Genomic DNA, 23290 nt, shown 5'->3' with positions numbered 1-23290 from the left:
GCCCTCTAAAAGTGACCGTCCTTTTGATAATATTATGTCCAAAAGCAAACTAAATATTTTGAGATATGAAAGAAGAACTCTTTTCTGATGAACTGTGTAATTCACTCATTGTGTTTCCATATTATCCCCCTTCTCTAGCTATTAGAAAGCTGCAAAATTGATTGAATATATCCATTCCAAATATCACAAAGCTAAATAAGATGAAAAACAGAACACCTTCTCTGGCTGTAGTGTTTTCTTTCAACTATACTGTGTGCATTTTCATATCATGTAGCTGTTCTTGCCAAGAATTCACTAATATGGCACTATGTTCCTCTGCAAAAGCCTCTTATGCTCATTTAATTCTGTCCTTTTGTACTTGTGCACTATATTCTAGCTCAATGAGTGTTGTTTTGAATTTTTCAGCAGTTAATTTTAGTTTCATTTTCAAGCTACCTTACTATCTGAATTTTTTAAAACTTACAGTGTGTGTCTTTTTTTTTACAACATCAGAAAATTTAATGAGTCATTCAAATAGAGCATTAATATAAGCTCCAAACAGTAAGATGTAAGGACTGGTATCTTTCCCCAGTTGAGTATAACTCCTCTTTAGTATTTCATTTGTTTAATCTCTTTTAAAAGGGGCAAATTTGGCTCAGTTACACGGTGTAAATTTGTAAGAACTCCAGTGAAATCAATTGAGCTGATGAGATCAATGGTTTTCCTCCAGAATTACACCACCTGAGCAGAATATCATCTTTTTTTCTACCTCATTCACAAATTAAAATACTCCTATTTTGGTATAATAAATTTTACTTATAGTGTACTTTCCTAGATCAGACACTTTTTTTTTTCCATTTCTCTGATGGGCATTTCCAGTCCTCCAGCACTTCATCTGAATCTTTCAGATTCCTTTTCTACCAGCCATCTGCTGGGCTTTTAACAACCAAACTTCTTAGTAGCAATAAGCACACAGAAATAATATCATTTTGCAGGAGCTCACCTGGATTAATTATTTTCTCTTTCTGAAGACTGTTGTTGTTTCATAGATAATGATGATGATATCCTGTGCATTTTTAGGGGAATGGGAAACCTTGGCGTCATGCTAAGGAATTTCTTGGTGTCTTGAAGACATTTAAAAATCATTTTACTTCCTGCCCTGTCACAGCACTTTCTCCGAGGATGAAGGGGTGGGGCTAAGTGCATCCCACAGGGTGAATTTACCCCCTCTGTGTCAAAATGAGGTCACTGTGCCTCATTAAAGACAGTCTTTTCTATAACCACCAGTGAACACAACAAACATTGGCATCTATAAAAACAGTTAGTAAGGAATATCAACCATTCCTTAATGTGATGAAAACAAAATACATGAATGTTGACGTGACTAACAAAAACAGGATGTGACATCAGGAGCGGACATCGTGATTCACAGATGAGCTGTAGAGGCAGTAGATTAATTTAATTAACTGGGATCATATACATCCAACCACAAGGCTATTCTAAAGAAATGGGACGAAGACTAGGGATGGCTCACTTAGCTATGGTTTCCCATGAGAAAAGTTGGAAAAATTGTGGCATCTTAAAATGTACAAAGGTACTATGGTGAAAAGTCTAATTTTTTTTCTGTAGCAATTTATGGATCTAAATCAGGCTAATGCTGCTGAGAAGTTAAGCTTTTTGGAATATGGTGCTGGTGAAGTCTCTTGTGTATTTCCTGGGCAGAAAAGAAGACTATGATATTGTCCAGGGCACAATATGGACTGTTGAACAGTTTCGTCCCCTTAATTCACTAGCCTGGGGTGCCTTTTACACTGCTTTGCTGTCAGAACATCCACTCCTGGCATGTTCACACAGTGTTCTGCATGCAAATTCACTCTTAGCTAAATACATGAGCACTCTGACCAATCACTCATGAATTACATACAGGGCAACACCAGCAAATTCATAGTTCCAGCCTCATACCTCAGAAATTTGCATCTTGTATTGCTCAATACCCTTCTGAATAGTACAAGCTCATAGAAAGTCCATCATTTTATCAAAGGACAATAATAATGCATCAGATTTGTTGTCCCAAATGGAGTTTCCCCACACACTTTAATCAAAATACACACTGGTTGAGATAAAAAACTAAAATAAGGTTATTAACTCCAGAAAGATAGATTTTAAGTGATTACAAGTGATGATGAATAAAAATCAGGATTGGTTACAAAATAAAATTAAAAAAACAATAGGTATTAGCTTGCATAACTTAACAAGCTAAGTGGATTTAAAAGCAAAGGTTTTGTCTCACCATACTCTGTTGTAAATTTCACAGGCTGGGTCTCTTTTCAGCCTAGGATCACTCCTCCTTAGTTCAGTGTCCTTCAGGTATTCACTGATGTCATGAGCAGAGAGATGAGAGGTGAGTTGGAGGCCACTGTATCTCATTCTTATACAATTCTCCCCTCTGAGGATTAGCCCCAGCTGTGGTGCTGGCGACAAGTAGTCTCTTGTGTAAGTGAGGTTTGAACCACCTCTGTGAAATGTAAGTTTCTTGTTTACACTTTTCCCCCTGCTAGAGAATGGCTGTTTAAGCTGGTGATAGCCTGTCAACACCTGTCTAGGGTGCTAGTGTCTTTGTCTCTGAAAAAATGGTTTGTGGGTGTTACCCAGAATTACAACATATTTCAGTAACAATCATACAGTTGAATCTTATAACTTCACATACAATGTTGATATACATGTTTTAATGGATAATAAACTCAGCAGATTATGGCTATTCAAATGATACCTCACAAGGCATACTTTGAACCAGATTCACCACAGTTTGTAAAAGTAGAGAACATACTAGTACAGACTGTCACAAAGGCTAATGCCTGTTAGAAATATTATTGGAGAGAAGCAGATCCTGATGTCAGAAATAAACAGATGCAAACTTATATACTTTGGTCACATTAGGCATGGAGATGGAAATAACCTTAAGAAAGTTGCTATGGAAGGAATGGTGGAAGGTTATTTTAGTAGGGGATGATCAGTGAGGAGATGGATGGGTTCTGTGTGGCTGATCACTGGACGATCATCTGCTGAATGCTAAAAGTTAGTAATGAATCGCAAAGGCTTACAAAAACTCAGACAAGAATCAGTTAATTTACTTACTTACCTAGGTTACTATAACTCTGGTACTGGCATGTTTGGGGTTCAGATCCAAAGTGTTTTTTAAACAAACCTTTATTTCCTATAAATATTTTTCTCTGTTATCTCTTTCACTTCGATATATTTGGTTAATAAGAACCAGGGTTTTCTTGTCCTGCTTTTATTACTTCAGAGAAAGTAAAAGAGGACCCAGCTAACTATATATTTCCTAAAAGTTGCTCTGCCAAAATAAACCAATAGTCCATAAACCCATGTTTTCTTTACAAAGGCGTCTAGAGCTTAATGGCTAAAAAAGTGCACTCTTCCCTATTAATGAACTTGATTATGCTACACTGTGCTTTTTAGCATCCAATAAGTGTACTGTATTGTGAATGGTGCCATATAAAGCTATGGGTATATGTCTTCCTGACTTCATGTAGTGATTAGTATGTGTCCTGAATACAGTTATTATGAAGTGCCACAATGAATGACAATGAACAGTCATTGGACCACGGACAAAGAATGTGATTGACTATATATCTAGTGGTAAGGGTACTTGCCCATGATGTAGAAGACTTAAGTTCAAGTCCCTGCTTCAGTGATTATGTAGTTATTTATCCAAAGGGGAACCACTTCTATAAGCAAGCCTGGCCTCAGAATAGTCCAGTGGTTAAGGCACTGTTGTACCCTGTGGGAAATCCAAGTTCAGATCCTGTCTCCACGGTGGGAAGAGCTGGTGGGACCCAAGTTAGTGTTCAAACCACAGGACTAAAGGAGGGCACTGCACTCAGATTCCCAGTGCCTCTCACTCTATTGCCTCCGGTTATAACTGGAAATACCTCCTCTAGTGCTACCTATTAAGAAGAGTCTGACATTTCCATTATAAACTCCTAAATCTGTACTATTTATAACAACTCTGACATTTTATTGAAGGCTCAAATTGGCCCAGTAAAGTCCCAACTTGGAGCAACTGTGTTTGCAACATTTAAAAAAAAAAGTTTTCAACAACATAACACATGTAAAATATACTGACATAAACCCAGGGACAAGATATAAGGTTTACAAATAGCTGGGTATAAAGGCTTACAAAAGGGAGAGAAGGTTACATTCTGTTTTCAATAACCGTTTTGACATCACTAAATATAATTAAAGACAAAATCTGGTCCAGTCTTTTTAGTGAGACAGAGTTTAAAATGAAATAATGGGTTGAATTTGTTCATGGAGTTATTTCTGGGATGAATTTGACTCCTTTCCCTACTTTTTATGTATTATTTATAATTGTTATGATAAATATTGAAATTAATTTTTTTCTGAGACATAATCACTAAAAGCATAATGAAATGGTGGAAATTTTGTGTGGTGTTTGCAACATGGTTCCCAGATCATCTACTTTCATGGATGTGTCATATCCTAAGTGATTGGCTGTTGAAATGTCCTGCAGTAAAGCAAGTCAAAGTGAGTAAAAGGCTTCAGTTAGGTCTGTGTAAAAATTGGGGTATGAAACCCCAGACGATACAAAACTCACCATGTTTGATGTTTTGGTAAAAATCTGTGGCCTGATTGTGTTCCCATAAAAGTCAATGAGAGTTTTGCCATTGAGTTCAATCAGTGTATGACTGTACATGTGAAAGGCAGCACAGGTTTTTCTAAAGGTTCTATTAAATTTTAGTAACCTTGAATGATTGATTTATGATTTTTATAATCTTAAATTGGCCAAGTTTCACTTTGAGTCAGAAACTCAGAGCAGAACTTGGGGTTCAAACTAACATTAACTGAAACTGATGAAAAGATTCAAATGACTGCACTGTACCTCAGGAATGAATATGATTGAGTTTCACACAGCTTTGGTTAAAAATGCCATCTTTGGCTCACCATACCATGCCTCAATGTAGTGTAGTGGCAGCACATTCTTCTGACAGCGGATGCCTAGAAGGCTTCAGTTTTGTGTGCAAAACCTTATTTAAACACAGAAAGTTGCATTTGTAACAACGTGTACAAGCAGATCTAAAAAAAAAAAAAGGGGGTTGTGTCCTTTTGTGCTTTTTTATGATGTTGCAAGAGGGACTGAAATGTACATTTGTTTGTTGTTTCCATTTGCTTTATGTTTTTTAATTTTAAAGGCTTGTTTGACTGGAGGACTTTCTTGGGTACCTCACATATTTATTGTGAGTTCCAACCCCATAACTGAAATGTTGAACCTTAAAAACCTATGCCTTTTAAGCAAAGCATTTATTAGGCAGTTAAATAGGCATTAAATACATTTCTACATAAACATAATCTTAAACAGCATAGCTAAAATCTCTTCCCCTCACAATTGCTCAGCTTTGTCTCTTGTGATGTCATAATTTCATTGGTTCTCCATTGAGTCCCTTTCAGGCTAGACATGACCTGAATTTCTAAAATAAACAAAAATTTGCAGGAAATGTGACAAGATGTTTTTGTCTATATTTTGTCAAAACTGTTCAAGCCCCTTTATGTTACATGAAGAAGCAAGCTCAATTTCCCCACCTTCTTCAGGCTACCTTTTAAAGAAGTGGTCCAATAATCCTTGCTTTCTGAAGGAGTGATAGTCAAGATCATGGTGTAGGTTCCATATATGCTATGGGGCACCTTGCACAGTTTATGCATTGCTTTCTGAGTCCACCACACTTTTCAAATGACAGCATTGCATAGAAGATCTCTTATTGTTTGGAGTCCCTGACAGAACCAAGAAAAAACATGTGTTTTGCTTCTGTGGTCTTGAAAAGGATTTGCTCTCTCTGAGTTATGAGTTTGAGTTATAGCAACTTGTAATTATGTGTCCAACACAAATTATAGGTAATAATTTAATTGAATAATAATCTTAGCTGCTCCACTCTCAACCTCTGTCACAAATGCCTGCTAGAGTGAACATTAGGTGTTTTTTCATGCTCCTCTGTATATTGTTCACAGTCCTTTCAACATAGAAAGATGAAGTGAAATCTGCCTAAAGGCCACCTGAACAACCAGCAAAAAGTGGTGCCTAGCAAAAGTAGATCTCAAAATTAGTGTTGCCAGGCCTCCAGTTTTTGACTGGAATGCCCGAAAAGGGACCCCCGTGGTTCCCATCAGCACTGCTGACCGAGCCCCTAAAACTCCTGTCAGAGGTGCAGCAGGGCTAAGGTAGGCTCCCTGCCTGCCCTGGCTCCGTGCGGTTCCTGGAAGCAGCCAGCATGTGCGGCTCCTAGGTGCAGGGGTGACCATGGGGGTTCCACACGCTGCCCCTGCCCTGAGAGCTGGCTCCATGGCTCCCATTGGCCAGAGCTAGGGGGACATGCCTGCCTCTCCTGGGAGCTGCCTGAGTTAAGCACCACCCAGAGCCCCAGCCCCAAACCTCAACCTCCTGCCCCAGCCCTGAGCCCCCTCCTGCACGCAAACTACCTCCCAGAGCCTGCACCGCACACCTACTCCTGCATCCCAACCCCCAGCCCAAGCATTGAGTTCCCCCCTGCACTCCAAACCCTTCAGCTCCAGCCTAGAATAATAGATTATTAGGGTTGGAAGGGACCTCAGGAGGTCATCTAGTTCAACCCCCTGCTCAAAGCAGGATCAATCCCCAAATTGCCCCCTCAAGGATTGAACTCACAACCCTGGGTTTAGCAGGCCAATACTCAAACCACTGAGCTATCCCTCCCTCCACTGAGCCCCCTCCTGTACCCTAAAACCCTCATCCCTGGCTCCACCCCAGAGCCTGCACTCCCAGATGAAGATCTCACCCCAACCCCCAGCCCAGAGCTGCCTCCTGCACCCCAATCCCCCCTGCCCCAGCCCTGAGGCCCCACCACACCCAAACTCCCTCCCAGAGCCTGCACCTGTCCCATATACTGAACCCCTCAGCCCCAGACCAGAGCCCCCTCCTTCACTCTAAACCCCTCATCCCTGGCCCCACACAATAGCCTGCACTCCCAGCCTGAGCCCTTACCCGCTCCCGCACCCAATCCCTTGCCCCAGGCGGGAGCCCCCTCCTGCACCCCCAGCAAAGAGCCCATTCCCCCTGCCACACCCCATCCCCCTGCCTCATCCCAGAATTCCCTCCCACACTCCAAACCCCTTGGCCTCACCCCCCCAGCCTGGAGCTCCCTCCTGCACCCCAAGCCCCTCATCCCCGGCCCCACCCATGAGCCCACACACCCAGTCAGAACCCTCACTTCCTCCCGCACCCCAACCCCTGCCCCTGCCTGGAGAAAGTGAGCATGTGAGCGAGGGTGGGAGGGAGGTGGGATGGAGTGAGCGGGACAGGCCCTAGGAGAAGGGGCAGGGCAAGGGCAGGGCTTTGGGGAAGGGGCGGAGGCAGAGCAGGGGTGAGGCAAGGGTGTTTGGTTTTCTGCAATCAGAAAGTTGGCAACCCTACTCAAAATAGACCAAGCAACATTGTGCTGGGAACCCTAATGATGTTTTAAAGTAATAAATGAAGACAGCAGATTGTCTATTGGAGGTGGATCTCAGTGCAGGTTTCAAAACATTATCTCCTGAAGGTATTGCTCTTGCATTATAGTGGCATCCATATTGCTACATAGATGTCAAGTATCAGAGGGGTAGCCGTGTTAGTCCGGATCTGTAAAAGCAGCAAAGAATCCTGTGGCACCTTATAGACTAACAGACGTTTTGCAGCATGAGCTTTCGTGGGTGAATACCCACTTCGTCGAAAGCTCATGCTGCAAAACGTCTGTTAGTCTATAAGGTGCCACAGGATTCTTTGCTGCTGCTACATAGATGCAGGGTGCAAACCGGTAATATTCATGGTCCTGTATACAGTGTTATCTCATATTTTTCCAGAGGAGTCTACACTCCAGCATCTTACGTTGTTGAATATAGTTTGTCATCCTCAGGATAGATTTATCCATACTTCACAGTTTTGACCATGTCTCTGCTTACTCTAACCCATAGTACAAGCTTCACTGTGCAGTAACTAAATGCAGTAAATATGGAGTTCAATGTCAGATTCCATTCTTATGTTTTTTTAATTTTAGCCTGGATGTGTAAACACTACTGAAGTGGATATAAAAAAGTCTTCAAGAATGAAAAATCCTCACAAAACAAGAAAGGTAAGTACTGTGTTTGGATAAAAAGTGGTATATTTCCAGAGTTGTTTATTTAATATGAATGAAATATGTAAAACCTTTTTTTCCCCTTTCTTTGCATTGAAAAATACATAAAAATTCTATAGCCTGTTGTGACTTGAAACTACTAATTAGTAAGCCATTTACTAAGGGTATGTCTACACTTACCATTTAAAGCGCAAAAAGTCCCTTTTTTGCGCTAAAACTGCGGGAGCGTCTACACTTGTTAATGACTTTTTGTGATGAAACTCAGAAGTTTCACCGCAAAAAGAAAACCACCTTCACAAGAGGCATACAGCTCTTACAGCTGTTCTTTTTGTGCTGCTGTGAAAGTGAAGACACGTTCTAGCAGTGTAAACACCTTTTGGCCTCCGGAGGATATCCTGCAGTTCCAAAAGCGACCACTCTGGCCAGCATCTCCACTGCTCTGATGCACAGATGGCCGCCCCTCCCCCTGTAAGCCCCGGGAAGTTTGAAGCTCCCTTTCCCTTTGTTTGTAGATGTGGCGGGAAAAGCAGCCAGACAGCAGGAGGTTTTAAAAAAATGCCACGGAAGAAACAAGGAAGTAATGGGGCTTCTGAGACATGAAGCAGGGCAGCACGGGGCACTGAGCAGGGATCCAGAATACCTTCCGCTCATCCCCCCCTTCCCACAAGACCTATCAAGAGAACTGCACTGTGGGATAGATGCCCTACAGCGCTACTCTCACCAGCGATGGAAGTGCTGGTAGTGTAAACACTCTGACGCCTGAGGAATTGAGTGAGTACACAAACCAGTGCTTTACTTTCACCAGTTCCCTATCACCGGTGAAACTTACAGCGCAAAAACTCAGTAAGTGTAGACATACCCTAAAAATTAAAACAGACCTGCTTTTTCTTTAAGCTTTTTCTTACAAGGTTATTTAAGGGTACTTTGAGCACCTTCAGCTTCTGGGGTTCACTCATAATCAAGCCTTACAGGAACTTTCCAATTTTAACTGCACTAAACAAAATATGTTATTCGCAAATATAAATTCCATGGCCCCAGGAAATCCCTCAGAGGCACAGACAGGAACTAAAAGAATAAGAGACCCATATTTTTTAGTGTAGAAGATATTGTCAGTATGTTGTTCAGTCTGTTGAATATTGCATGGTACATACTTAATATCCTTGTTACAAATTTTCTATCATTAGTTAAAGGGAAACAATATAAGTGAAAATGCCCACAGAACTTTCACTTTCAGTAAGTACAAACATGCAAGAAAAATAGTAGTAGCAATGGATCCTTGCACATCCTTGAAAGTAAAGAGAAATTTAAAATAAAGATGTCCCCAAATGAAACCCCTGGAACTTTGGAGGAAATAGATTTGATATATCAAACCAATTTTACAAATTGCCCAAGTCTATATAACAGGTTGGATCAATACCCCAGATCCAAACATTCCTAAATTATAAGATATTCCAGATCCAGAGCTGGATCCCAGTTCTGTGCATTGATCTAATTTTTAATCTAAAGTATCACTTTGTAGTTAGATTATAGTGTCATTGCATGGTAAAGTCCTGAATGTGAAGGAAGATGGATTTGGATATGTCATCAGCACAATTTGATTGCATTAGTGAAAGGTCCCAGGCATTAGTCATTTATCAAGCACCTGGCACACATTTGGGAAGTGTACAAATAATAATTCATCATGGCAGTGTACCTCTCAATTTCCTGTTCCTTCTCTTCCGTGCCAACCACCTCCACCCACTATAATAGATGCCCTACTGTGTCATCCCTAACACGTGCTACATGCAAATATATATAGAGAGAGTTAGACATAAAATCCTATGTTATCATGTAATAGGGCCTTTTCTCAGAATTCTTTATTTCATTTCGCAATGTTGTGTTTCAATGCATGGCATATTTACAGTACTGTTGAACAGTGATGTAAGGCTTTTGAATACACAGAGGTAGCTAACTTCTTAAATACATAATACAAATATATATATGATGATGTTTGTATAAGAGAAGCACTCTTTAAAAACAAATGTCTTTCTTTCCATACTTTTTCATAGTCTGTCTATGGATTACAAAATGACATTCGAAGTCATAGTCCTACCCACACACCAGTACCAGAAACTAAGCCACCCACAGAAGACGAATTACACCAAGAGGTTTGAAAACAATTATAATAAACTTCTAAATAAACCATTCTGGAAAATAAAAATTAGAATAAAAATTTACCATAACTGTCAAGTATATTTATTTAACATTTAAATTAGATCAATTAAATGTTTAGAGGAAACAGAGTTTGATAGTATATTTCTTATCTCAGTATATAGAAATTTATGCATATAACTTTCATTAAGGGTAATGGGAGTAGCACTATCTTTTTTTTAGTCTTTATTAACAGTGTAAGGCTTTACCAATAATCCAGTTTGTGTGTTCCTTTTGTAATTAAATGCATTAGCCTTTTTGCAGTAACCAGTTCACTCACTCTCTCTTCCAACACTTCACTTTAAGGTTTGAGAGCATAGTTGCATCTCAGTGTGTGTGGATTTACCCATATATTGCCATTAATACTTCATTAATCTTTCCCAGAGCAATAGAAGCGGTAAACAGTGGGTGACTGGGAACAATTAATGGATTTCTCTGTAAAAATTAAAATGCTAATTAGATTTATTTGATGAACCTTTAGGAAAAATGTTATACTTGTCCATTTTTAGCTATGTATAATGTCTTGTATTAATAGAGAGTTCCATCTACTTTAAGAAATATTATGATAATATGTCATTATAGCTCATATACACTTCTCTGTGACTTAGGAAAAATTAAATTTACATTGTAGTCCTAATAAAAAGTTCTGAAAATAGAGTCAAGCAAGATATTACTCATGCCACTTTTTGCCTTCACTTTTTCAGATAAAATATTGGCAAATACAGTTAGATAGACATCGATTAAAAATGTCAAAAGTTGCAGAGAGGTACGTATATTGTCACATTTTCTATTTTTGAAATGGTCTAAGAAGTATCTAGAAAATTTCTGTGAGAAGGAGCCAGAGAGGAGGAGACAAGGGAGCTGGGATGTGTTATTCAAATTGACTGAAGACAGTTTATTTTGTGTCAGCTGTGAAGGCATGTCTATTTTCTGATTTGCTAATATGGTGAGATTTAATGCCATTTCTCTCAGTTCAGTGAAACAGGAAAAAAAGTGCTGAATTTAGAAGAAAGCTGTGGCGTGATCATGTAACTGCTTTGTACACTAAGCTCCCTGACATTGCCTACCCTAGGAAAGTTGCTATCTGTATTTCAGGACCAGTGTGGAGAAAAGGCTACAAAATTCCTAATACCAGAGGGATAGCCGTGTTAGTCTGGATCTGTAAAAGCAGCAAAGAATCCTGTGGCACCTTATAGACTAACAGATGTTTTGCAGCATGAGCTTTCGTGGGTGAATACCCACTTCTTCAGATGCAAACTGACTTGCATCTGAAGAAGTGGGTATTCACCCACGAAAGCTCATGCTGCAAAACATCTGTTAGTCTATAAGGTGCCACAGGATTCTTTGCTGCTTTTAAAATTCCTAATGTAGATGTAACCGACTTGTTATTGTATGTTATATATGTCTGTCTGTCCCTATGTACAGAGGCTGTGTCTGTTACAGATCTGCAATGCAGAGCCTGGCTCTTTAGCTTCACTAGAGCACCTCTTATTTTCAGCTCAGGAGGCCCCAAGTTCAGTTCCTGGTATTGACCAAATTGGTGGCGTCTCACAAACTCCCATTGAAGTCATCGGGTACCACAGCTGATGTTGATGATTTTTGTGGGCCTGCAAGACAATTTTTGCACCACGACATTGTTCTAAGTTCATTCCCGAGAAATTTAAAAAAAACAAAAAACTCTTGTTTCATTCTCTCCCCCCAACCACCACCATCATTAACTGACTCTTATCCTGCATGCTATCACCCCACTCTGCATTAATAGGACTTAACAACCCAGTTTTTATAAGTAAATAGGCAACTATATCTCCAAGAAAACCAGAAATATCCTTATTTTCAGAACTGGGGTCCTGTTTTAGAAAAAACATGGTTTGCCGTCCCCCCCTGCCATAGTCTGGCCACCTGAAAGAGCCACTGCACAGCTGAGTTGGTGAATCAGGCAGTAGGCTGAGTGACAGCACCTATGCAGCTCAGGGACTTATCCCTAGATCTGTTGTACAATAATGTTGCCACCTTGCCTCCATTAAGCCACCCAGTGAGCTCCCCTCCCAACTCAGCTCTCCCCAACTCAGAGTCTAATCTACTTAATTAGGTTTTTTTTCAGCTTCTCTCTGTGCCTTATTTCAATCTCTTTGCACTTCAGTTGCCTCATGTATAAAATAAGGCTAAAACCTGATTCATGGGCTGCGTGTTAGACTTTATTGATTAATGCATTTGACATTCTTCAGTGAAATGCTATGCAGAAATGTTTAGAAGTATAAATAAAGCGTGCAGTTTATTTTATTTCAGCCCTTGATAAAATAGGAAGCACTATCCCACCACCACCACTGTTTACTTTTAAAAAACAGGTTTCTGATCATAAAGCTCGTTAACATGACAATGTTTGATGGTTCTGTTTTTCTAGTCTGTTAGCTTACACAGAGCAGTATGTGGAATATGATCCATTTCTTGTGCCGCCTGACCCCTCTAACCCTTGGCTATCAGATGACACTACATTCTGGGAACTAGAGGTCTGGTATGTTATTTCTTCCTTCTTTTCAGATTAATAATGTACACGACAATAATTTCCATCTTTGCTTGAAATGTGCAGATTTCAACCATACGTTCTGCAGGACAGTACTGAGGCAGATAGGAAATGAGATTACCATGCTACCAATTTGCTCTTGGTCTTTTCAGCTGTCCAGTTTCATGTTATTTTGGATGGATTTATATACCTGCATGAAAAACTGCAGGGTCCATAATGGCCAATGTACAGGGTTCCACTGAGGAGGGTGACAAGAAGGGGAGGCCCATATATACAGGGCTGGTGCAACCATTTAGGCGACCTAGGCAGTCGCCTAAGGCACTAGGATTTAGGGGGCAGCATTTTCTTCGGCAGCGACCACGGCGGCCGGATCTTCAGCCACCTCGGTCACCGCTGCCATTTAGGCGGAGGGAGCTGGGGTAGGGGAGTGCAGGGAGGGCCGCCTGCAGCAAGTAAGGGGGCGCTGCAAGCCTGGGAGGTGGGAGAAGTGAAGCAGCCATGGTGTGCTCGGGGTGGAGGCGGAGCAGGGGTGAGCTGGGGTGAGGGGCGTGCCTCAGGGCAGAGGGTGAGGGCTGGGGAGCTGCCGCGGGGGGGCGCCTCTGGGTGGAGGGGGGGAGCTGCCATAGGGGGGAGGGGCACCTCAGGGCGGGGGCTCGGGGACGGGGGAGGGCACAAGGTGGAAGTTTCGCCTAGGGCGCGAAACATCCTTGCACCGGCCCTGCATATATACATATATATTTGTGTGTGTGTGTGTGTGTGTGTGTATATATATATATACATACACACACACACACACACACTCCTATGCTATATTGATTAAGCACTGACAGTGTACTTGGCACTGACCATTAAATCTCTTTATAACAACACCATATAAACACAAGTGACAAGAAACCTGTAGCTGAACTTTAGAGTTCCCATCATTATTTGCATATACAACACTAAAGTGCTAGCTCAATCTGTGACTACTTTTTTTGTTGCCCATAGCAAAGAGCCAGGGCAACAGAGGGTAAAGCGATGGGGCTTTGGCATGGATGAAGCATTGAAGGACACAGTGGGGAGAGAGCAGTTTCTCAAGTTCCTGGAGTCGGAGTTCAGCTCAGAAAACTTAAGGTGAAGCTGAAGAGTTTTTATCTTATAACAACAGATAAGAAATATTTTGTGTGTCTGGTGCCATTTTTTTTTAATTTATTTTCTCCCTTATAGATATAGTATCAGAGGGGTAGCCGTGTTAGTCTGGTTCTGTAAAAGCAGCAAAGAATCCTGTGGCACCTTATAGACTAACAGACGTTTTGCAGCATGAGCTTTCGTGGGTGAATACCCACTTCATCCGAAGAAGTGGGTATTCACCCACGAAAGCTCATGCTGCAAAACGTCTGTTAGTCTATAAGGTGCCACAGGATTCTTTGCTGCTTATAGATATAGTCCCATTTCTTCTCCTTAGGTGTCGAATCTTAAAAGGTGTTGCATGCCCTCATTTTTCAATGGCTTTGAGTGTTAATGGTGCTCTGGCCAACACCAGCAACTATATAAATATTCCGCATCCCTAAACACACTATTCTGATCATGTCCAGTTTCTAGAGGGATCCTCTCTCAAATCATCATATTACATGTCTCAGAAACACTGACCAACTACAGGGCATTTGCTGTCTTTTAATACATACAGCATTATAAGGACAGTAAACTTACAGTGGAAATTTTCAAATTCAATTAAGGGATTTAGGAGCAAAAATCCCATGGATCTGGATTTAATCAGGAAACCCCTTATCTAGTCAAGTTATAGGAGAATTTTGGATCAAAAATATAAATTAAATATTCTGGACCCTATCCTGTTCCCAGCTGTTGTTTTGCATTGATTTCAGAGGGACTAAGATCTGGGCCGATGTGTGTGTTGCTAAATAACATGTTACTTGTAGGTGGCAATTTCTGAATTAAAAAAAGCTAAGTGATAATTAAAGGGCAAACCTTTTATCAGCCTGGTACAAAGGAATGGGAAGGTATTTTTTTATTTAAAAAATGTCCCAGTAATTCCTTATTCAAGGCAACTGTTCAAACATGAACCTGTTCAACCTAGCATATGCTATGTTTTCTACACTTTTCTATGACTAATTTGTCTTGCTGCCAACCAGACTGTTACCACATAATCCCAGGCTCTTTCCTCTAATCCTATTTACAACACTAACCACAGGCAAACTGCAAGTAACTGATCCAGCAAAATACCCTAGAGGATGTTGTTTGAGCTAATTTCTCAATATGCCATCTACCATTATATCTATCTATCTAGGTTCCTATATTAGCGTAATAAAGCATAATATCTGAGCGGAGATGGGTGCCAAATAAAAAGCTATGCCTGTGACATGTTAGAGAGAACTCATTTTAAAGTCTCATATGTATGAGACTCAAAATGCCACTGATTGCAGCGATATAAATAAAATTTACTTCTGACATAGTAATTCCATACATAATGAGTCAGAAAGTACCTGTTGATGCACAATGGCACACCTAAAAGTCTCAGCATCTTCCCGAATGCTATCACAACTCTGTTTTGATTTCTTTAAATGTAAGAGCACCTACCTGCTTACACAGCTATTAACCACATAATGATAGAATTTGTAGTTTGGGGGATTTGATAGCATCTTTCTAATATTGTGGCAAGGGGATTTGCTTCCATCAATAGCTCCTCAGCTTAGTAACATGACTAACATAACTTCACATCCATGTTTATCAGGTGTCATCCCTTTGCAGATTTGACCATGACTGAATTTAAAACAAGTGTCTTCAAAACTGGAGGAGTAGCAAACAGATGGGACTATAGTACCAAACTGCAAAATGTCCTGTAGAAAATACAGCATTGGGCTTCAGGCAGTGAGGAAACATTCACTCCTAATCAATCTAAAGCCCTGTGCCCAGGTCAATGGAAGAAATGGAGGAGATATAAAAAGAGGCTGTAATCAAGGAGCCACACCCATTACATGAAACCATGTTTATTTTCAGCTTTATCTCATTAATACTCTCAATATGACTTTTTTCATGCCCTTGAGTTGAGAAGTGTGGAATCAGGATTGGTACTGGGAATGAAGTTGGTCCACAGTAGAGTGTTTCTTAAGAAGTGCGAGCCAATGTGAAGAAATTTGAAGCAATAGCCTGAAACCAAGAGGAAGGATAGTTCAGTGGATAGTATGCTAGCCTAGGACTGAGCAGATGTAGGTTCAGTTTCCTACTTAGACATGGGCAAGTTAATTAGTGTCTCTGTCTCTCTGTATTTTGGTTCCCTATTTGTAAAATGGGAAGAATACTACTTCCCTACCTCATGGGGGTGTTGTGAAGATAAATAATTAATGACTGTGAGGTGCTCAGATACACAGTAATGGGGTGGGGGAGCCATGTAAGCACCATAAATTGATAAAACATTATACTGGACTTCTTGGGTAAAGAGGCAGCTCAGCTGGATGAGAGACATCCCTAGTCAATGTAGCTACTGGTTGGTCCCCTTTTGCTCTTCATTCAGCTAATATTTCGTGGAAAAAGTCTGATCAGGGGTGTTAGTAGGGTAGCTTCAGTACAGGGCATGGGATTCTGAGTGGACCATTTAACTCAGAAGGCTCACAGAACTGCTCCTCCATGCATCAAGCCTACACTATTATACCCTCCTTAGTAATCATCCACAGAGCAAGTCCTTTTGGAAGATCTGCTTTATGCTTGGCTCACTGTGAGGCCAAGTATTACAGTAACACAAGAGTTGAGAGTATCATTTTTGCAAAATTCCTAGCTCCTGTTAGGAAGCAAAGAACTATATTTGAAATATGGATGCTTAAGTTTTAGCACGATCCAGTACTGCCTGGATCAGTTGGTTGCCCAGGCACACTGGGATATTCAAAGGAGCATATGGGATTCAGGCACCTAAATCCATTGAAATATGAGAGTTAGACACCTAACTTCCTTAGTCTTCTTTGAAAATCCCAGCCTCTCTCCTTGTCTGATCCTTGCTATGTCTAATTATCACTGAGGTCTCTGGCCAGTAAGTATTTATATGTTGTCTGCCTATTAGTTTCCAGGTGGAGGTTGTTATGGATTTGAAACTATAAAGACCTAAATGGTTTTGAGTCTTGCCTACATGACAGACCATCTTTCTCCCTGTGTGATACAGCAGCAGCTGTGTGCTCAGAGGTACTTGTGCTAAAAACAGCCCATGAGGTTAAAAAGGAAGGAAAAGTGACAAGGCATCTTCTGAAATGTGCCCTTCTCCTTGATCAGACAGACCTTGGATTTGTTAACTTTCATAAGATGCTGGAAAGCTCGAGGGAGAGAAGAGTTCTGGGTGCTTGGTAGCATATATATGTGTGTATGTCAGAGTGGGGGGTTAGAGAGTGGTCAGATATGGGGTTAGTATGCTGGACAAATAGTCTAGTTTCAGCAACCCAGCTTGCACTGGAATGTTGTGTGGGGCTTATTTTTGTAATCACACACCATACTTGCTGTAAAAATCTCTAGCACCAGGGATAGATGCTTCAGATGAATCCTTTCAAATAATTGTATTCAGCTCAGTGGTGTGAAACAGACTACATCAGCCTTATGTCTTAATGGTCATGATTTGTTTACTTTATATGAAAGAATATATACATACATTGTAGTTTAATTATAGCATAATAAAATGATTTGATTGGTGGAGGAGGGAATGATACAGGAGATAGCCATATTGGGTTTGATTGATTTTTCCCTTTTGGCCTGAACTTGTTTTTCTTGTTGCTATTTATTATTAATCATCGTTGTATATTATTTTAAAATGTTTTTATCTATTTAAATATATTTATCTGAAATGCCAGTGGGAAGCTAATTCTGCAGTTAACTGACCACAGAGAAGAGTTATTGGCCTTTGTTGCAAGGTATAACAGGCAGAGCTGGTAGCAACCTACAGTTAAGATTGTCTAACGCTTTCTATTAACTCCTGTTTTCAGTTGCTAATAAAGGTGCCAAACTTTAATCTCTCAGATTGAAATGTTCCATGCTTGCTCTCTGCCTCAGAATGAATTTTTAATATTTCAACGATAGGGGTTTTGGAGAATAAGGCTAAGGATTAATAGGTAGTTTAGCCAATGTTAACATTTTTTCCAGCCATTCCCTTGAAGAGCTTAGCACCTCCTTGTTTTGGAGCAAGATTTGGTATTTAGAAAAGGGGTGATCCTAGGTGTCAGAGAGAGGGTTTTTTCTGTCCTCATGAAAATCCATCCAAATATGCCAGAGTTACAAACCTCTCAGGTGCACTTGCTCAGAGGAGCTTGTTAGGAACTTGCTGCTAAAGCCTCCACATGTTCCATCCAGCGCCATAAAGCTACCCACATGCCGACTGCACTATGTTCCATGCCTACAGAGCTCCCCACATGATAGGCACAAAGCTAGAGCTCTAGATACAGGGATGCACCAGTAGCTTTGGCCCATGGGTGGTTGTATTGCATTGGGAGTGAGGAGGAGCCTGTGAGTTCTAATCAGGGTTCTTCCATTAGCTGGTGTTAATTCTATGAATGTCACTTCCCAGGCAATCATAATTTGGCCCCTTGTGTGTATGCATGATGACGGTATTTAATTACATGTTTACATACTACTTGTTCTACAGAACTCTCACTTTATTCAGTGCACTGGAGAGACAGTGATTGAGGCTGTCATAAACAGATAGTTAAGGGTTAATGCCTCTTTTACCTGTAAAGAGTTAAGAAGTTCACCTAGCCTAGCTGACACCTGACCAGAGGAACCAATGGGGGAACAAGATGTTTCAAAAGGAAGGAGGGTTTTTTCCTTTGTTAGTTTTCAGTTTCAGCCGGAGTGAAAAAGATCAAGGAACCAGCCTCTTATCAGAGTAGTAAGTTTTAGAAAGGAATAAATAGGTTTGTGTTTATTTCTTTGTAACCTGTCTTGTGCAATTAGAGGTAGCATCAAATTGGGTATTTGGATATTTTCATTGGTGTACTAAGTTTTTGCCCAGGGGAACATCCTCTGTGTTTTGAATCTGTTGTCTGTGAGAGTAGCTGGTATGCTAATCTCTCCCAGAGGGTTTTCTTTTACCTTTCTTTTCTTTAATTAAAAGCCTTTTTTCTTAATACCGGATTGATTTTTCCTTGTTTTTAGATCCAAGTGGGTTGGATCTGGATCCACCAGGAGTTGGTGGGAGAAAGGAAGGGGGATGATTAATTTCTCCTTGTTTTAAGATCCAAGGGGTTTGGATCTGTGTTCACCAGGAAATTGGTGATGTTTCTCAAGGCTACCCAGGAAAGGGAGTGCTTGTGAATGGTGGCAGCCAGACCAGATCTAAGCTGGTAATTGAGCTTAGAGCTTCTCATGCAGGTCCCTCACATCTGTACCCTAAAGTTCAGAGTGGGGAAGGAACCTTGACAGAGGCAAAGGTTTGTAAGAAAAGAAAGGATGTTCTCTTGTGTTTAAGGTACTGTACAGGGACCCTGCAGGTCTATGTTCCAACCCTGGCTATGCTATTGATTTCCTGTGTGATAGCTGGCAAAATTAATGCACACACACAAGGCGGTAGCTTTAATGCTTGACTCTTCTGTAGGAAGAGGGTATACATTTTGTTTTGAAAGCTCAGTAAGCAGATTAAAATGTATGTCTGCAGTGAAGTAATCTCCCTAGACATAGCATATTGGAGCTCTCAGCACATTTTTTGCTTCCATTTTAAAAGAGGTTTCTACAATTACAGTCTCACAGTTTCTGTAGGGTTTTTGGAATACTAACATTAGAAATGTAAAATAAAAATTAATCTACCAGTGAGGAGCTTGTGCTCACCTTGATGAAGATGGGTCTGGATTGCCTTTATTTTCTGTGCTAGAAGCTACACGTTCCTCCAAAGTAGTTCAGTTTATCTCCCGCCTATTTTTCCATCACTGTCTGTACCATAGTGTAAGTCAATGGTTCACATGCAAAATAGCATCCTGGGTTTATTTGTGGGGCTCCCAGAAATATTGGTGATAGCAAAAAGGAATAAACAAGATCACTCTCCTAGGATAGATCCTAATGGATGTCTGGGTCTGAAAATGGCTGTGGTTACAAAGAACATCTCTTTCATTTCTCTGCTCTTTACCTACCTTTCGTACACATGAATAATCAGCCAATCCCGGTAGGTGCATTGGAGTGGGGCTTGTACTGCAGGATGTACCCTCTGAAATGCAACTATTGTGATGGAGCAAGGCCAGATGGCTACAGGAAAGTATTGAGGAACAGGTATGTTAGCCCCAGGCTAAGCAAATCCCTAGTACCATGGGAACCAAAATGGCAGTTGCTCCAGGGTAATCAAGGCACCTGGGGCCAATTAAGAACTTTCTAGAAGGCACCGGAGAGAGCTACATTGATTGGAGCTCCTGCAGCCAATCAGGGCAGGCTAATCAGGGCACCTGGTATAAAAAGGGGAGCTCGCTCCAGTCAAGGGAGGAGGAGCCAGAGGAAGGAAGTGCGTATGAGGAGCTGGGAGCCAGAGACACAAGGAACTAAGAACTGAGAGGGTGTACTACTGGAGGATTGAGGAAACACCATACAATCAAGCAGTATCAGACACCAGGAGGATCCTATGGTGAGGATAAAAAAGGTGTTTGAAGGAGGCTATGGGGAAGTAGCCCAGGGAGCTGTAGCGGTCAAGCAGCGGTTACAAGTAGCACTATAGAGACTGCTGCAATTCACAGGGCCCTGGGCTGGAACCCGGAGTAGAGGGCGGGCCCGGGTTCCCCCCAAACCTTGCTACTCCTAATCCGACATAGGAGGAGTTGATCCAGACTGTGGGTTTCATCCAAGGGGAAGACCACTGAGGGGAGGAAATCCGCCAATAAGCGCAGGACCTACTAGAGGAGAGGAGGAACTTTGCCACACTATCTAAAGCAGTTTAAAACAACAAACTCAGGTTGCCCAAACTCAACACAATTATTTACTGGGTCGGCTGAATTAAAGTAGGTGTGCTGTGCAGTTGTTAAGCTCATGTAAGAAGACCACTGTTCTAGAGGCATTGCTTTCAAATTTACAGACCAAATACAGTAAAACCATCAGATTTTGGTGGTTCAGTGGTTAGGGCACTAACCTAGGACTACAGAGACTTGTGTTTTAAGCTCCTGTTCTGCCACAGACTCCCTGTGTGATCTTGGGCAAATCACTGAGCACCAGATCCCCAAAGCAACTTAGGTGCCTAAATGCCTTCATCTCCCTGTATCTCAGTTCCCCATCTGTAAAATGGGGATAATAGCACTTCCTGACATCACAGAAGTGTTTTGAAGATAAATACAGTAAAAGGATTGTGAGGTGCTCAGTTATAATTTATAGGTACCTAAAATAGATATCTCAAAAGATAGAGGCTGATATTAGGCAGTTGAAGGTCAAGTTGATGGGAAGCCATAACAAGCTAAACCACTGAATGAGGTTGTCAAATGCCCTTTTAGGCTTCCAGCCAAACAAAAAGGAGAGGTGAGACAGAACAGGTGACTGGGGAAGGGACCTATCTTTATCTCACCTCCCCTGCTACAAAATAGTACTGACCACCTGCCTACCATTTGTTAGAGTTAGGCCAGTTTAATAAGGGGACTATGAGACTAATTGCTTCCAACAATGTAAACTGAAGTGAAGAACTATTTTGTAAGGTGTTCTGTTTATTTGCTTTGCTTTGCTGTCTTTGTGCAGCAGCCTTACCAGACCTGTAAGTATGCAATGTCATTTTTGACTACTTGGGAGACCTGGGTAAAACACAATAGTCCCTCAACACAGTGAAAACATGTCTTGGTCTTGCAATGTATTCAGGACAATACCATGTTTTAACCATATTCCCAAATCATGCTCTCATCATGTGAAGTCCAAGCCAGAGCACGGTCGAGATCAGTTGAGTCCCAACTTCTCTGTTATTAGACCAACCGTGTTGACATCACATTGGAAGACTGTGTTGTATCTGGCTCCCCCGACAAAGCAGGAAGCACATTGTAGTGGGTCCTGTCTTCTCTGAGAATAAAACTATGCAAGTTTATGTCACCATGCTTAAGTCTAGCTGTTTCTAGCAGGATTCCCAGAGCAGTTATCTTTTTTGTTAACTGTGTGGTACAGTCTGTGGACAACCAAATTGTGATTATAGTACAGTGATCAAGGTAACCATGCTAGTATCCTAATAGCAACAACTGTATAAATGTGATTCCAGGTAGCACAGTTCAGATCACATTTGGTCAAGGCCTTTTTAGTGATCTTTTATTGTGGGAAAAAATATACCATGGTCCCACACATAACCTTACGTGGCCTCCTGAAGTATGTATGCTCTGTATAGCAAGAAACTAGATTGGATACTGCTATTTACAATTGCTCAAAATACCAGGTCAAGGGACAGGCAATGAAATTGAAAGGGGGAAAATTTAAAGCTGATAAAAGGAAATACATTTCCAGACAACATGCAATTAGCATGCACAGTTTACAGCCACAAAATACAGTTGAGGCTAAGAGTTTAGCAGGATTCAACAGAAGATTAGACCTTTATATGGATAACAAGAGGTCTGGCCTAGTGAATAGGGAGGAAGCAGTAGATGTGATGTATCTTTTTTTCAGAGTAGCAGCCGTGTTAGTCTGTATCTGCAAAAAGAACAGGAGTACTTGTGGCACCTTAAAGACTAACAAATTTATTTTAGCATGAGCTTTCGTGAGCTACAGCTCACTTCTTCGGATGCATAGAATGGAACACACAGACAGGAGATATTTATACATACAGAGAACATGAAAAGGTGGAAGTATGCATAACAACAGAATGTATCTTGATTTTAGTAAGGCTTTTGACACAGTCCCACGTGACATTCTCACAAGCAAACTAGGTAAATGTGGTCTAGATGAAATTATTATATGATGGGTACAAAACTGATTGAAAGACTGTACTCAAAGACTAGCCATCAATGGTTTGCTGTCAGACCGGGATGGCTATCTAGTGGGGTCCCACAATGGTCTGTCCTGGTCCAGTACCAGTTCATATTTTCATTAATGACTTTCACTAATGGAAAATGGAGTGGAGAGTATGCTTATAAAATTTGCATATGACACCACGCTGGGAGGGGTTGCAAGCAATTTGGAGGACAGGATTAGAATTCAAAAGAGCCTTGACAAATTGGAGAATTGATCTGAAATCAGCAAGATGAAATTCAGTTAAGACAAGTGCAAAGTTCTGCCCGTAGGAAGGAAAACTCAAATGCACAACTACAAAATGGGGAATAACTGGCTAGATAGTAGTACTGCTGAAAAGGATCTTGGGGTTATAGTGGATCACAAATTGAATATAAGCCAACAACCTAATGCAGTTGTGAAAAAGGCTGGGGTGTATTAACAGGAGTGTTGTGTGTAAAACATGGGAGATAACTGTCTTGCTCTAATCAGCAGCCTCAGCTCGAATACTATTTCCAATTCTAGGTGCCATACGTTA

The 23290-nt window shown here is 41.0% G+C and overlaps 1 protein-coding gene across 11 annotated transcripts in view; it reads left to right on the top strand.

The window, feature by feature from the left end:
* Window positions 1–23290, top strand: part of RGS7 (regulator of G protein signaling 7) — a 427776-nt gene that overhangs the window by 384338 nt on the left and 20148 nt on the right. For all 11 annotated transcript variants that reach the window (XM_045011555.1, XM_045011554.1, XM_045011556.1 and 8 more), the window contains 5 exons: window positions 8079–8153; window positions 10205–10303; window positions 11051–11112; window positions 12748–12858; window positions 13855–13980. In XM_045011555.1, coding sequence (XP_044867490.1) covers window positions 8079–8153; window positions 10205–10303; window positions 11051–11112; window positions 12748–12858; window positions 13855–13980 — 473 coding nt within the window. The remainder of the gene's footprint in view (window positions 1–8078; window positions 8154–10204; window positions 10304–11050; window positions 11113–12747; window positions 12859–13854; window positions 13981–23290) is intronic.

The sequence above is a fragment of the Mauremys mutica genome, chromosome 3, assembly GCF_020497125.1.
Source record: "Mauremys mutica isolate MM-2020 ecotype Southern chromosome 3, ASM2049712v1, whole genome shotgun sequence".
NCBI lineage: Eukaryota > Metazoa > Chordata > Testudines > Geoemydidae > Mauremys > Mauremys mutica.
The sequence above is the reverse complement of the archived record's forward strand: the minus strand, read 5'-3'. Positions and strand labels throughout refer to the sequence as shown.